At 42.9% G+C, this 16,250-nt stretch overlaps 1 protein-coding gene across 3 annotated transcripts in view; it reads left to right on the forward strand.

Annotated features, from left to right (window-relative positions):
• Positions 1-15,980, forward strand: part of SRGAP1 (SLIT-ROBO Rho GTPase activating protein 1) — a 257,728-nt gene extending 241,748 nt beyond the window's left edge. For 2 of the 3 annotated variants that reach the window (XM_006096847.3, XM_006096848.3), the window contains exons 19-22: positions 5,639-5,819; positions 7,248-7,382; positions 7,514-7,853; positions 10,838-15,979. In XM_006096847.3, coding sequence (XP_006096909.1) covers positions 5,639-5,819; positions 7,248-7,382; positions 7,514-7,853; positions 10,838-11,215 — 1,034 coding nt within the window. In that variant the 3' untranslated portion in view covers positions 11,216-15,979. Of the gene's footprint in view, positions 1-5,638; positions 5,820-7,247; positions 7,383-7,513; positions 7,854-10,837 lie in introns of all 3 variants that reach the window. The other variant, XM_023760672.1, reaches the window with a different exon arrangement.
• The last annotated feature ends 270 nt before the right edge of the window (positions 15,981-16,250 follow it).

Here is a 16,250-nt window from a genome sequence, read left to right on the forward strand (position 1 = left end):
CATAGACTGCTATCTCTCCTTGTACCTGGCCCTGAGGTGATTAGGGCAGCGGGGTGGTGGCCCAGAGTGTGAGAATCCTAGAGAGGGGCTGGTTGGGGTGGGCTGTGGATGGGGTGGATTGTATTGGGAAGGCACACTCCAGGTGTAGGAATCGGCTGACCTGGGAAGGACAGTCCCTCCAGGGCTAACAAGGCCCAGATGTCTGAATACAGAAAATAAAAAACATGGTTAATACAGATATACTCATTTTTATATGTTTAGATTTCTTTTTGTGTGAAATTCCTATCAAATCTTTTGCGCATTAAGACCCATTTGTCCACTATTAGTTTCTCCGGGCTTTTAAAATTTATTTAGTTTGGTTTAGCTTTGGTATTTTCCTTATTTGTGAGAGTTCCTTATTTGTAAGAGTTCATTATGGTTCTGGATCAGGTCTTTTACTGGGTATATATTTTATAAATATCTTCTGCTCTGTAGCTTGTCTTTCATGTGCTTATTATATCTTTTGCTAAAGAGAGGGTCTTAATTTTAAAGGAGTTAGAGGTTCTTTTCACTTTGTGTCTCCTTTAGGAATATCCTTCTGCACCTGAGGTAATGAAGAGAATTCTCCTATATTCTCTTTTAAATCTTTTCAGGTTTTGTTTTTCACAAAAGCTTAAATTAACCAGGCAGGGAAAATGCCCTCAGGACAGACTCTGACTCACATTTTCTAGGGTTCTGTTTACTTCACTGGATTCCCACTTTCATTGAGTTTTTGGTCTGTAGTATTCCTTGGTATTATGATGGCTCCAATGCCATCTCAAAGTTTTTTTTTAATCCAACATTCGTTTTTAAATATATTTTTGTTGATTTCAGAGAGGAAGGGAGAGGGAGAGAGCTAGAAACATCAATGATGAGAGAGAATCATTGATCAGTTGCCTCCTGCTCACCCCCTTACTGGTGATCGAGCCCGCAACCCAGGCATGTACCCTGACCTGGAATCGAACCAGTGGCCTCCTAGTTCATAGATGGATGCTCAACCATTGAGCCACTCGGGCCAGGCTCAATACCACATTTTTTAGTTGACTTCAACAATAGGGTAATCAGGATGTCTAGCGTGTCTACCCTCTGCTATAAAAGGAAAGTTTCTTTGTGTTTTTAAAAGTAGGATGAGTTGACATTTTCAGAGCTTAAGTTAGAAGATATTCTTTCAAGTGAGAGCTGTGATGTTGCTTTTGAAAGTCTCTGAGCCCTACCTCTGCTACCATTTATTCTTTTGTCTTGAGTTTCTTTGTTGCTCTATATGATTCATTCCTTTTTCATTGATATTGATGACTTCTCTAAGTGTTTCCTTGCTCTCCCCTGTGGCAGGCAGGAGAAGACAAAGCCTCAGCCATCCCTCTTTCAAACATCACCCTCTCCACCGTGCCATCTGTCTGTTGTTCTTACCTCTTGACTGTAAAAGAAAAGCTTTGCTGAGGGCTCTGCGTCTTAGATAACATTTTGATCATGTTCTTCTGATTTTGTTAAAGAAAAGCATTGCTTACAAAGGTCAGACATCCTTACCCACAGCCAGCCCCTAAAGTCCTGTAGCTAAATTAATTAGAGTATTGATTATCTTTTTGATTGCTCAGATATTTATTTTCTTGTCTTTGTCATGGTATCACTAGAGAGCATAGCTTTTGTTTCCAAAAAGAGAGTCTGTCACAGAACAAAACTGCCATCTGCAAGGGCAGTGGGTAACAGATCAAGGAAGAAAAGTGGCAGAGACACCAAGGCCCCAACGAGAAAGTGTGATGCACTAGCATTTCTTATAAAATTAGAAGAAATGTAAATACTTTACTGAATTTTCTTTCTCTTTGCACAAAGTTATAACAATCATGCATAAAAATGAAGCTATCGTATTATTGTTGTTGTTACTGATAGTAGCAGCATTCTGCAGCCTCTGCCCAACCTTAAAGGGCCATGTTACTCTCTCTGTGAAAGGCATGTGGTGTGGTGCCATGCCCTGGGACTGATTTGCTCTGCAATGACTAGACTAAGATGTGTATAAATAGCTTATGATTGACACTTGACTGTGAAATGACTCTCGTGGGAGCAGAAAGAGCCAAAATAATGAAATTGCTCAGAATTACTAGTTGATTAGCAGGGTTGCCAATAAATTGTACTTCTGATTCATCTGGTTATTCTTTCATAACCTCTCCACATTTGAACTAAATAAGCAAAAACCGATGATCCTGTTGCTAGTTGTTTCAAAAAATAAAAAGAGATTGTGAGCACAGAGGTTATGATTATGAAATTATAAAAAAAAATGTATATATCTATTAAATAGTCTTAAATTGCCTTTGGCCAGTGTTGACAGTGTATGATTGAGTGGCATTCAAGAACATTAATGGTTCTCTCTTCATTTCCCATTGACAAGTACATGGATTGTACACCGTGATATGGGCTGGTATATTTCCTTCTTTTTCTAATAAAACAAAATTTTAACACATGGGGTGTTCACATAGAAATTTATAAATTACATGTCATGAAGTTCTTTTTAATAAGTTGTCATGTCTTCATTCTTCCATGGATATGTTTATTTGTATCCCTACACCATGGACATGTTTATTTCTGTCCCCCAGGGAGAACTGAGGTAAAAAAAATTTGGTATCTGTCATCTCAGATCAACCAGCATTTTTGAATATAAAGTTATATTCCTCCTCTATGAAGCAGACTGGTAGATATTTAATAAAGCTGCTATTGATATTGTTTTAATAAAGAAAATATAATTTTAGGATGGAATTCCAGAGGGTTAACATATGATCTAAAGTTATCGTCAGTTGTTAAAGGGTTAAACTGTTGTTTTTAAATTATTTTTACACCTACTTTGCTGAGAAGTATACTACATGCAGACAACATCATCTACTAGCAAAAAGATGGAGCACTTATTGTCTTTATTTTAAACTAGAGGCCCAATGCATGAAATTCATGCACGGGTAGAGTCCCTAGCCTGGCCGGCAATCAGGGCCGATTGGGCCTTCCTTCCCCGGCTGCCAGCTGCCGACCGGGGCCTTTTGTCATTCTGCGACACCCCCTGGTGGTCAGCGCACATCATAGCGAGCGACCAAACTCCCGGTCTCTCAGTGGAACTCCCAAGGGGACATTTTGCATATTAGCCTTTTATATATATAGACTAGAGGCCCAGGGCACGATTAAATCATGCATGTGTAGGGTCCCCTAGGCCTTGCCTGCCATCATGGCCATGTCCGCCACCCCACAACGCCTCGCACACTCTGCAAACGCTGCCGGCACCCCATGACACTCCGCAGACGCTGCCAGTGCCCCATGATGCTCTGCCGATGCTGGGGGAGGAGGGGAGAAGGAGGGCCTGAGAGGTGCTTCATGCACCTCATGGTGACCGGTCATTTGGTTGTTTCGGTCGTGACCCCTCTGGCCTTTTATTATTATGATGTATAGCCCAGCCAGTGTGGCTCAGTGGTTGAGTGTCAACCTATGAACCAGGAGGACACAGTTTGATTCCCAGTCAGGGCACATGCCGGGGTTGCTGGGATGATCCCCAGTAGGGGGGGGGTACAGGAGGCAGCCAATCAATGATTCTCTCTCATTGATGTTTCTATTTCTCTCTCCCTCTCCCTTTCTCTCTGAAATCAATAAAAATATATTTTAAATAAATTAAATTAAAGGTATAGCTGAAATTCACACAGGCCCTTCAGATAAGGCAGATCCTAAGCTTTTTCAATATGTTTATTGATTTTTATTATTTGCTTTACCTGTCCTAGAGAGTGTTTGAATTTATCAAGTGAGAAAGAAGCTTAGCTGGCTACCCAAGGACCTCTTAGGCAGTCATTCCACATAAGTACAACAGATATTGAAGATACTGCAATGAACTTTGGGAAAAAATACACTATTTTAAATGAGAAGGTTTTTTTCCAAGGTAAACAGAAAACAATTTCCTGAGAAAATATCTGACAGATAGTTAGGTTTTAATCTATTATGTGTGCACATATATTCTAGAGTATTTGGAAACTAATGCATACTCGGTTTTTAGCAAATGAGGTATTGCTCATAGCATATAGTTCTCTAAGGATGTACCACCTGTATTGGCCCTTTTTAGTTCTGTTTACTTTAAAAACATTTTTGATTGATTGATTTGAGAGAGACATCGATTTGTTGTCCCACTTATTTATGCACTCATTGGTTGGTTCTTATATGTGCCCTGACCAGGATCAAACCTGCAACCTTGGTGTATCAGGACAGTTCTCTAACCAACTGAGCTACCAGCCAGGGCTAGTTCTGTTTATTATTGAGGATGAGGTGATGTTGGGGGAGGGGAAGAAAGATCACAATAAGCCAAATTACAAAAAGCACCTGTTACAGTTGTTTAATTTAATTTGTCTGCTTATTGGCCTTCAATATTTGTGGTCAGAAGTAGATCAGAGCTGAAACTCCTATTCTAGGCCCAGAATTCAATAAGTTTTTCAAACTTTTTATTTTGAGATTATTGTAGACTTACATGCCATTGTAAGAAATAATACAGAGAGATCCCATATACCCTTCACCCAGTGTTCTGCCACAGTAATAGCTTACATGAGTATAGGATAATACCACAACTAGGAAATTGACATTGATACAATCATTCACCATGTTCACATTTTACCAGTTTTACATGCACTCATTTGCATACGTATTTACTTGGTTCTGTACACTTTTATCACATGTATAGATTTGTGTGACCACAATGATAGTCAAGAAGAACAGTTCCATCCCAAGGATGCCTTGTGCTGCCCTTTACAGCCATTTCCTCCTGTCACCGCCCCCACCCAAACCTCTGGCAACCAGTAATCTAGTCTCCATCTTGATAGTATATCATTTCACGTAGGCTAAATAAATGGAATGATACAGTGTCTAACCTTTTGAGATTGGCTTTTTCACTCACTATTATTCCCTTGAATACCCTTTTATCTCTAGCAAATACAGTTTTCGAATCTGGTCTTTTACTGTCAGAACAGGACAGTCTTAAGTTATGCTTATTTCATAGGTAATAGTCAGAATTTGTTACTGATACTAGAGAACACAAAGTTGTCTTTACACTTGATGGTAGTTTGAAGATCTGATAGTGCTAAAAAAGTAGATGAGGAAATTCAATGTATTTAAGTAGTATTTAATGTGGCAATTTTTGTAAACTTGATTTTTAGAAAAATAAGCACATAAAACAAACTTCCTGGTGTTGTGGGTTAGTGATGTTTACACATTATAAGTGGGATTAATGTGTTGCAAGGGAACTCCATCAATGTCAAAATTATATTGGAGTTGTTGTGGAGGATATTACAACCCCGGGAGAGATCTTATATATCATACTGCAAAGTTTAAACTATTTTTTATTAAACTGTCGTTATAGCTCTAGTAAGAGGCTGTGGAAATTAAGATCTAATGTTCAATTTTTCTTTACCTGAAAAACTGTTGACAGCCAAAGAATGTTTTTCTGTATCTCTTTTAGCATCTCCTTTTCTCCTTGATGATTTGTTTATTCCCTTGTTCTGTCTGGATATGAAAGCGGCCTTCCTTCTTTCTAAGGCCTAACCTAGACCTTTCAGATAGTGTATTATGCCTTCCCAACAGCCCTGTCCCTCACCGCTTCCTGGTGTGTTCTCTGTAGAATGTGAGCCAATAGAAGCCATAGCCAAGTTTGACTACGTTGGGCGGTCTGCCAGAGAGCTGTCCTTCAAGAAGGGAGCCTCCCTGCTGCTGTATCACCGAGCGTCCGAGGACTGGTGGGAAGGCAGGCACAACGGGATCGACGGGCTGGTGCCTCACCAGTACATCGTGGTGCAGGACATGTGAGTAGTCCCAGCCTCGGTGGCCAGAGTGCTCCCAAGAGGAGACTCCAGCTTCTGCTCTTCCAGTGACCTTGGCCTTGTGGGAGAAGAGCAGGAGGGCTTGCAGAGCTAGCACTTCTGCGCTGGCAGTTCTTCCCCTGCCCGTGGGCCTCTGATAACAGAACTGCCGGGCCAGCAGGTTCTCATTTCTCAGAATCCACCGGAGGCTGGGAGCAAGGACTAGTGAGAGACGCCTTTTGAAGCCTCCAGATTCTTAGAACCTGAGCAGAGAAGGACTTTACGAGCTGAGTGACACTGCTGAATCCAGAAGCAGTGGTGCTCTTCCTTTGGTGCCTGCCTACCATTTCAATTCCAGGTTCCCAAGAGAGAAGATACTGGCCTCAAGTTTAAAAAGTATCATCTCCTGGCTTCTTTTTTTTTTCCATTTTGCTGATGAGAAAGCTCTAATTTCAAAATTATTTTAAAAGATGGAAAGATCATCATAATATATAAAGTGAAAGAAACAGGTTACAAAGTGTGATGTACAGAATAATCCCTATTTTGTGAACATGTTATTTCACAATGCAGCACCAATTTAAGAGTAGCTTTTCAAGGAAAAGAGAAATATAACACATAAAATGTATAAGGTGAATACATGAGTCGGTCTAATTTTAGAAGTGTTAAAATGTGTACCTCAGGACCCAAGAAATATTATGTGTATACTAGAGGACCAGTGCACGAAATTCATGCACTGGTAGGGTCCCTCGTGGCTGCTAGCTGCCAGCCAGGGCCTCTCTCCCTTCCCCCAGCCGCCACCTGCCAAGGCCTCCCTCCCTTCCCCCGGGCCGGCCCCACCCCCTGGTTGAACTCCCAGACAACCTCCCAGTTGAGGGGACAATTTGCATACTACGCTTTTATTATATAGGATACAGATATCAGTCATATGTATCTAAAGTATATAAGCATAAGCATCCATAATGTACAGAAAATACTATATACATGCACAGGGTGGGGCAAAAGTAGGTTTACACTTGTGAGTATGCAAAATACAGTTTATTCTATTATTATTTATTAATTATATTATCTTCCATATGAACAACTATAACCTACTTTTGCCTCACCCTGTATATGCACACACTTGTAGGCATGTATCCCAGGCATTACAAAAAGTATAGAAGGATCGTTTTTAAAATTCTGACAATAGTTGTCTCTGGATGTTATTTTATATTATGGGTAATTGTTATTTGTGTATCTGAATTTTCCACTTTTTCTGCAATGAAATTGTATTATTTTTATAATGAAAAGGAAAACATTACATTAATAAGAGACTTACATACATAACTGCCATCACTTATTTGTGTGTGTGTGTGTGTGTGTGTGTGTGTGTGTGTGTGTGTGTGTCCTATTCATCTAGCAAAACACCCTCACTGTTGATTCTCGTTACTTCAGGGATGATACGTTTTCAGACACTCTGAGCCAAAAAGCTGACAGCGAGGCCAGCAGTGGGCCAGTGACTGAAGACAAGTCTTCATCCAAGGACATGAACTCCCCAACAGACCGGCATTCGGATGGGTATTTAGCCAGGTGGGTGGAGCCTGGTAGTCAGGCTCCTGAACCTCCACTTCCCCTGGGGCCATGCGGAGCCCAGTGCCCTTTGCAGTATTACCCAGTGTGGTGAGCGCTCCTTTTCTCTCGTTCTCTCTGTGTATGTCTAGACAAAGAAAAAGAGGAGAGCCACCCCCTCCAGGAAGGCGTCCTGGCAGAACCAGTGATGGCCATTGTCCTCTCCACCCCCCACATGCTCTTTCCAACTCCTCAGTTGACCTGGGGTCCCCAAACCTGGCCAGTCACCCCCGGGGCCTGCTGCAGAACCGTGGCCTCAACAACGACAGTCCGGAGAGGAGGCGCCGGCCAGGCCATGGCAGCCTGACCAACATCAGCCGCCACGACTCCCTCAAGAAGATTGACAGCCCTCCTATTAGAAGGTCCACGTCATCGGGGCAATACTCAGGCTTCAATGACCACAAGCCACTGGACCCAGAGATGATCGCTCAGGTGGGATGCTTTTAGGGGAATAGTGCACGTTCAGTGCCTGGGGTGTGATGAAGGAGGTTTGCAGGGTTTCCTTTTCTGTAGCCCTGTATTTTGTATAGAACCAACTAATGAAAACAAAAAAGAAATTAGTCCATTCTTTAATTTAAGGCCTCGCTATGGGCCTCTTGAAGAACCATGTGTTACTGGAAGGGCCCAAGTACATTAGGTTTATATTGATTTAAATAGTCATGGCAGAAATGTAGGACCCAGGGCATTCAAATGCATCATTGCCACATAGCCGGGAAAATTCTGCAAAGAAGAATAATGAGGAAGGACTAGCCCTCCCAGATCTGAATGCATGCTAAAGACAGTAAAACAGACAAGTTGATGGAACAGAACAGAGAGCCCAGAAACAGAAACGTTTTAGTATGGAATAAAGATGACACTTTCATCTCAAGAAGTGATGAATTAGTGAATGATGAGAAGTGATGGTTAGCTGTTTGAAGAACAGCGGGTCTGGATACTGGGTCATTCCTGAATACATACGTGTCTTCACTTTTTCCTAATGATTAGAATTGACAAAGTCAAAGGACCTGTAAAAAAAAATTAATTTGCCCTAGCTGGTCTGGCTCAGTGATAGAGCGTCAGCCTGTGGACTAAAGGGTCCCGAGTTCAATTCTGGTCAAGGGCATATGCCTGGGTTGCGGGCTTGATCCCCAGTAAGGGGCATGCAGGAGGCAGCCAATCAATGATTCTCTCTCATCACTGATGTTTCTCTCTCTCTCTCTCCCTCTCCCTTCCTCTCTGAAATCAATAAAAATATTTTTTTTAAATTAATATATTTTCCCATAGTTCCACCATATTCCCCTCTAGTTCTTTTTGCAGCACAGCCATTAAAAATGTGTGTGTGGCCAGTGGCAAAGGAGGTGAATAGATTCAGGCTTTGCCAGTTGTGTAATCTGAAGTGACTTCTAGCTATCACTGAAGCTTAAAACTAAATAGATCAAAAAAGAAAGTGAATGAGAAGTGGAGAGACAAATATGGGGACTTATTAAAGATGGATTATTTTTCATAACAAGAGCCCAAGGAAACCTGCAAGATATTTTCAGTGTCCTATCTAAAAAGAATTTTGGATAGCAAATTAGATTGTATAAGGAGTTTAATGTGTTTTTAAAACATCGAACCAATGTTAAGTGCACAACGATTTTTCAGCAAAAATCAAAAAGACTTTTGCCCTTCTTGGTTTTCTCTATTGGAAGTATTCTCTGTGCAGGTCCTTTGAGGCCTGTTTAGAGCCAGTGGGTGACATTTGACTACAGTTCAGTACTGATTGGAAAAGCCGTAACTTCACTGCTTACAATAAGCAGGTGGAAAAGGATTTGGGTTACAGAGACAAGGATTTGGGAGCTTGGGGGTGGGAAGACCTACTAAGGTCTATTTAACCCTTCTGCTTCTAGAGGCAGGAAATCCTTTCATTGCAAATCATAACAACAGGAACTCAACAGATAAACAAGGCTCTCTTCATTCTCTCAGGGGCAAATACTTGTTATAAAAACAAATCCATATGCTTAGCATCAAATGGAAGTCACATATGAAAATAATTACTTGCAAAGTGATGTCATCCTCAAAATGGCTTCCAGCTGTGTCCTTTATTTATCTTTCCATCTCTCACCTCCAGATTTTCCCATGAGGACAATGAAGCCTGCCATCATGATGTTCATACCAAAGGGAAATAAATAAATAAATAAATATGCAAATTCTTTTATTAAACAAATCAGTGGAATCCCTGATGACGTTTTTGGGGGTTTTTTAGCTACAGTATCCATATGTGATCATCATGTTTTGGTTTATTCATTCAGCAGAGCACTTACAGTGTGCTAGGTCCTGTGCTAGGCTTTATGGACACAATGTTAAATCAATAGACTGAAGGTGCTTACCATCCAATGAGGGAGTTGAGTGTGGAAATCAGTTAGCACTGTGCGTAGCCAGAGGGTTATGCTCCAGGTGAGTGGAAGAAGAGGTCTCTCAGTCAAACTAGAGCAGTGGTCCTCCACTCACCCTGCCTCACACAGTACTCTACCTTTTGAGTGTGTGCATATTAACAACACAGTTCAGTAAAATATACGCTCATTGTTGTGAAACACATCTCCAGAACTTTTTCATCTTGTGAAACTGAAACTGTACACCCATTGAACAACAACTCCCCTTTGGCCCATCCCACCCAGCCCCTGGCCGCCACCAATAATAACTCAATTATTGCCAAGTATTGAGTTAGTCTTAACTCAGATTCCATGAAAAGTGTTTCCATTAGTGATGTGATTTTTCTGAAATGGTGGACAACGCTTGGTCAGTCCCAATCAAAATAGAGTATAATATACATGATCACTTATTCCTAGAAAACTTAACACCATTAAAAAATATTTTGTGGCCCTAGCTCAGTGGTCGGCAAACTCATTAGTCAACAGAGCCAAATATCAACAGTACAACGATTGAAATTTCTTTTGAGAGCCAAATTTTTTAAACTTAAACTATATAGGTAGGTACATTGTTATTAACTTAAATAGGGTACTCCTAAGGCTTAGGAAGAGCCACACTCAAGGGGCCAAAGAGCCGCATGTGGCTCTCGAGCCGCAGTTTGCCGACCACTGCCCTAGCTGGTTTAGCTGAGTGGATAGAGCGTCAGCCTGCTGACTGAAGGGTCCCGGGTTTGATTCCGATCAAGAGCACATGCCTGGGTTGCAGGCTCAATCCTCAGTAGGAGGCATGCAGGAGGCAGCCAATCAATGATTTTCTCTCATCATTGATGTTTCTCTCTCTCTTTCCCTTCCTCTCTGAAATAAATAAAAATATATATATTTTGTGTTTATATATAAGAAAGAATTGGGTTGTAGGCTCAGGTTATTATAAATGCTGGCCTGTTTGCTTGGAAGTGAAATTATGTGTTTCTATACATGAGTATTTATTATCAGTTTGTTCTCTCTCTCTTCCTAATGATGTTACAACAGGATATTGAAGAGACGATGAACACTGCTTTGAATGAACTCCGAGAACTGGAGAGACAGAGCACAGCAAAGCACGCCCCCGATGTGGTTCTGGACACCTTAGAACAAGTGAAAAACTCCCCTACCCCCGCCACTTCCACCGAATCTCTCAGCCCTTTGCACAACGTGGCCCTCAGGAGCTCAGAGCCTCAGATTCGACGAAGCACTAGCTCCTCCAGTGACACGATGAGTACTTTCAAACCTATGGTGGCCCCCAGAATGGGCGTACAGCTAAAGCCTCCAGCCCTAAGGCCAAAACCTGCTGTTCTTCCAAAAACAAACCCTACCATAGGACCTGCGCCTCCCTCCCAGGGTCCTACAGACAAGTCTTGCACAATGTGAAAACCACTGGGCAAGGTCATCCGGGGAGGTGATTAAAAAAAAGAAAATGGATTAGTGACAAGTCACGATCCATAACTTTCCATAGTTTTGTGCTTAGAACTGGAGATCTTCTGGCTTTCCTCTGTTCTCAAACGTAACGTCTAAGACTAGCTAAATTAACACGGGCATTTGTATTTTGTAGTTTCTTTTTTTTAATAACTGGACATATGTCATTTTAAAGACAATAGACTCACTTAGACTTACTTGAAAATTCAATGCTGCACCATTTGTAACGAAGGCAACACCACTCTGCTCTCCGCATTGTATAGCGCTTCGGGTTTAGAGCAACCTGGGTGACTCAGAACTGCCTGGGTCCCAAAGCACGAGAATCTGAGTTCCAGGCTTTGGAGTATAACCAGTGCTGGTCTGTGGCACTTGGGGTCATGGCCAAAGGGTGGTGATGGCATTGTTTGGTAGCTGACAGTGAGCGCCTCTGGCTCCATGTAGGGGGACAGGGTTTGGCTCACACTAAAGACTTTCAGGTGTCACAGTGGGATGGACATTCCCAGTGGGACCTTCAACCCACGGCCTGAATGAGTGGATGAGTGTCTCTTTCACAGTAAGTCATTTCCCTGGGTCCAGGTTAAAGACTCAGCGGAAGAGGGTAGAGCCTCTGTAGTTACTGCTTGACCTGAAACCTGGGAGAGGAGGGAGGCAGTTCTCCAGAGTTACCAGTGTGACTCCTTCCACGCGCCTGACCAGGCCCCAGAAGATTTCCAGCTCCATCCTTCACATTCACAAAGGACTAGAGCTGTCTAGTCTTCAAGACTTTCTGGTCACACTGCTCCACAAACAACTCCCAAGAGCTGTTGTTCAGTGACTGCCTGGAAAACATTCCCAGCTCCCCTCAATCCCGGGCTTCTCCCTTCTGGAAATGGAGAAAGCAAGCAGCACAACAGTGCTCGGTCCACTCGGCCTTCTCTTCTCCAGACCAAATGATCTTGGTTCCTTTAAACATGCTGCAGAGAACAGACGATCCTGAATTGAATCCCCACCTTTCCTCTCCTTCTGTCTCTCTGAGCCAACCTAGAACTGGCCACGGTACTGGAGTAAGCGCCGTGCTGGCCACGGTGGGAGAATTTCCTCATGGTTCCAGGATCACTTCCTCCCGATTTTATACCCTGGAACCAGGACTTTTTTTTTTTTTCCCTTTTCCTTTCTCGTACGGTCTCTACATAATTCACATAGTCGCCTAGCTCCATGAGGGGCCCTCTTTCTCTGACAATTTTTCTTTAGCCCATTTTTATGCTATAGTTCCCTCTATCTTAAGAAGGTTGCTTTGAATTAATTTGCTTTTGCAAAGGTACAAATCACCACTCCCCCACCAGCAGCAGCTTATATCATCCGTCAGCCTATGAGCATTTTATCTGTTCTATCGTTGAACTTACTGATGAGGAGACCTGTTGTTTTTTATGATAAGTGGGTGGCCAGAACTCACCCCTCCGGACCACCATTGATTTCCTTCTAAGTGTGGTTTCAAACTGGTAGCCAATCACATGCCCACCTAAGAATTACACAGTATGGACTTCATCAGCCCACTGGTGACTGCATCATGCAGGAAAGAATGAGGGTTTGAACTAAAATCAAGATCATGACTGATCTCTACCTCAGTTTGCCAGCCTAATCATTCTAATGCAAACAGAGATTAAATTAATGAGATACTTTCCTTTCAAAGTCACACTCCGGTTGCTTGCCTACAGCCTAATTTCACAATTGTTTTGAATAGTGAATTTTTTTCCGAGTATTTCCAAGAATGGTAAGCTTTTAAACCTCTTCATTTTCAGAACCACCCATGTTTTTGTTTTGTTTGGGGGGTGGGGAGGCCCATTTGGAAAAGGCCCAGCTCAGCATCTTGTCCAACCCCTCCCCATTTCTCTTGAGTTTTTGTGGTCCTTCAGCACCTTGGACACATGGAGACAGCCAGGACCACTCTTTGAATAGCACTAACGCTTTTAAACAATCTTCCCGAACCCCCTAGGAAATTTAAACTTTCCTAAATAGTCTCCCAGTTCTTTCTGGATTCCACTTTGGTTGCTGATTCTCTGTCGCTATCTGGGGAAACAGAAGCAAAGAATAAAGGTGGAAGCAATAGAGGAGGGAGGGGAAATGTTAAATCTTTTAGAAATTAAAATAAAAAGGATTCTTAAAAAGCATTCTCCATCTTTGGTGGAAGTGCAAGATGTTAACAAAGGGCATCAAAAGGCGTTTGGATGTATTATTTGGTAGGGGGAGGGGCGGGGCCTCTTCTATAAGCTTTAACTACAGCTTTTCAGATCTTACTCCCAGCTTCATTCTCCAGGCTTTCCCCTGGTGGTCCTCCCATGTCTCCTCTCATTGTCTGCACCTGTGAGGGATGAGGATTGCCCTTCTGCCACTGGCCATCTGGGATGGCAGGGGACATGCTGCTCTGGACCCTCGGAGCCTCCGAGGCTGTGCCTTCCAGGAGACGGCTCCTAATACTCTCCCATCCCTTCCTTACTCTACCTGTCTCTGCTGTCCCCCTAAATCCCTGCTGTCACCCTGAGGCACTTTTTCCCCCAATTCCCAGGGAAGGATGTGACTCAGAGTGAGTAAGAACTCAATAGGGACTCACCTGTCCTTACTTTGTTTAGTAAAAGTCTTCAGATTCCAGGGGTACGACATGGTGGCCACCACAACATATCCAAATTAACACCCGGTAAGCGCATTCAAAGCTTCAGCAGCGAGAGACTTTACCTGGTACACGGCCTGCCTTACAGCCTCAGGGGTAGCACACAGCGGGGAGGTGGAAGGCACAGGAATGAGGAAAGAAGAAAGGAAGTGAGTCCTGAGATGTTATGCCTGCAGTTTCAAGGGTCTTGGTCCTGGTGCGCAGCTTGGGAAGGGTGTTGTTTTGATAATGGGGAAATGATGGTTCTACAAAGATTACCTGACTCCACTTACACAAGAATATGTATTCTCAGCTGATATCACTGTATGTTCATGTCCCCTCCATGGAACTCACCCAACTAGATTTACCACGTTGGCCTTTGGTTTGGGTCAGGGTGTGGATTAGCATAGAGAGAAAGGTACTTAGTACATATGTCTAATGAGTGCTCTAAATTATTTCAACATGTTGAATGGCCCTTTGTAGAGCCCCATGTTCATGTTCAGTGTCACCGCTATTGTTCAATTGCATGTTTTCTCACATATGATCTGACTTCGGTGCCCCTTGAGCCTCCATAGGATCATTTACAACAGTGCCCCTCTGCACCTACTGCAATGAGCGTGAAAGTTATCGATGGGTATAGAGCCCTAAGGGTCAGATTGTATCGGTTCCGTTTTCTGTCTTTGTACTTTTGCCATTTCCAAAAATGGGCTTATAATTTAATCAATAAGAAGAAGAAAGTGGGGAGAGTACTGGTCTCCTGAGTTTTGGGGAATGACATAGCCCCTGGGGTCTACAAACTGAAGAAACTTGAATCTGATCACTACAGCCTCAAATAAAAATTAAGAACCTATGGGTCCGTTGAGGGCGTAGAAGACTTCATATTTGGGGTGACACAGTAGCGAGAGGCCATGAGTGCAGGGAATGCGCTTAGGACTGAGTCTTGCTCTGAGTAACCCACCGCAGAGGCCCCGAGCCATGAGCGGCTTTCAAGTGAAGGCTTTATCCATGTGTAAATAGAGCTCCTATGGAATCACCCCCTGAACTGAAAACCTGACCACCAGCTGGGCTGGGGTGTGAGGCTGGGTGCAGGGTGGTTGGCACAGCTTTGTTCAGATCAGTAAAACAAACTGGAAATGGAGCTGTCACTCACCCTAGTATACTTTTTAAAAAATAGTCTACGTGGCATAATCGAGATGGGTACCTGTATCTTTAAATGACGTAGGGAATTTTGTATGTTTAAATAATTGTACTGGGTTCCATAATGCTTATAGAAGCTGTTTAGTAAAAGAAAATATATAAACCGTGCATTTGTGAATGCCCCCTTAGAGCATTCATCCAAGTTCAGTGTGTCGTGTGACGGTTATTATAGCTGTTTATAGTGAGTGGCTGTGTAACAGGAGAGACTGCTATTTACCTAGGGGCTCAAGGGTAGCTCCTGCCCACTTAATTAAATCAGTGTTGTCCTTTCCTGTCCATTTGATCAATTGCAGTACTGGTAGCTTCCTGCTTGTGACTGTTACCTAATTGTGTCAATGTACATCTGTAGTATGTACATGTGAAAGTGCCTTTCTATTTTAGGAGTTTTAGCCTGGCTCTGTACTGTTGCCCCGGCCTCCTCCCCCTCTTCTCCCCACCACCTCCAATTTCACTGCCTACTTGAGTGTTGAAACTTCCTCCACTCTCTCCCAGCTCCTCCATCCCCACCTTCCTGTGCCTCGAGTGCTCAGTATTGTCCCCTCTTGCAGCCTTGTCATCAGACTCTCGTTTTCCTTGTGACTGTGCCTTCCCCACAGTCACTCTCCCTGCACCCTCCCTTCCCACCCTTCCCTCTCCACACCCCTGCCGCTTGCCACTGACACCCTCCTGTTTGCCTTTGCTCTCTGTGCTGCCTCTTATCATTACATTCCCTTGGCTCTGAGGTGAAAATGAAGGGGGATGCTTTTACAGGTCTGGGAGAAAAAAATACGTTTTGTTGTTGTGACAATGCACTTTTATGTATAGTACTGTACATTTTGGCATGTACCATTCCAGGCTTCCGTATACAGTCAGGTCTGTTCTTCACGGTGTATCTTTATAATAAATAAGATAGTTCTGGCTGCCTTTGTCTGCTCCTGATTTGGTGTGATTCTCCGTGGTGTTTTCATTCCTTTCCTTTTTTTTTTTCCCTAATCACTGTTCACCCCGCCGCCCCCCCCCCCCCCCAGACCCGAGCTGTGTGAAATAATGTGAAAGTACCTTTTTTTTTTTAAGTTATCTCTTTTCATTTTTGTTTGTGAATTTGAAATGAGGCTTCTTCACAGACCCATGACCATGAAGCCAGGTTTTCAGAGTTACAGTTGGAGAGACTCCTGTGTAGATAGGGAAAAG

Source organism: Myotis lucifugus, unplaced genomic scaffold (genome assembly GCF_000147115.1).
Source record: "Myotis lucifugus unplaced genomic scaffold, Myoluc2.0 scaffold_189, whole genome shotgun sequence".
In the NCBI taxonomy this organism is placed as follows: Eukaryota; Metazoa; Chordata; class Mammalia; order Chiroptera; family Vespertilionidae; genus Myotis; species Myotis lucifugus.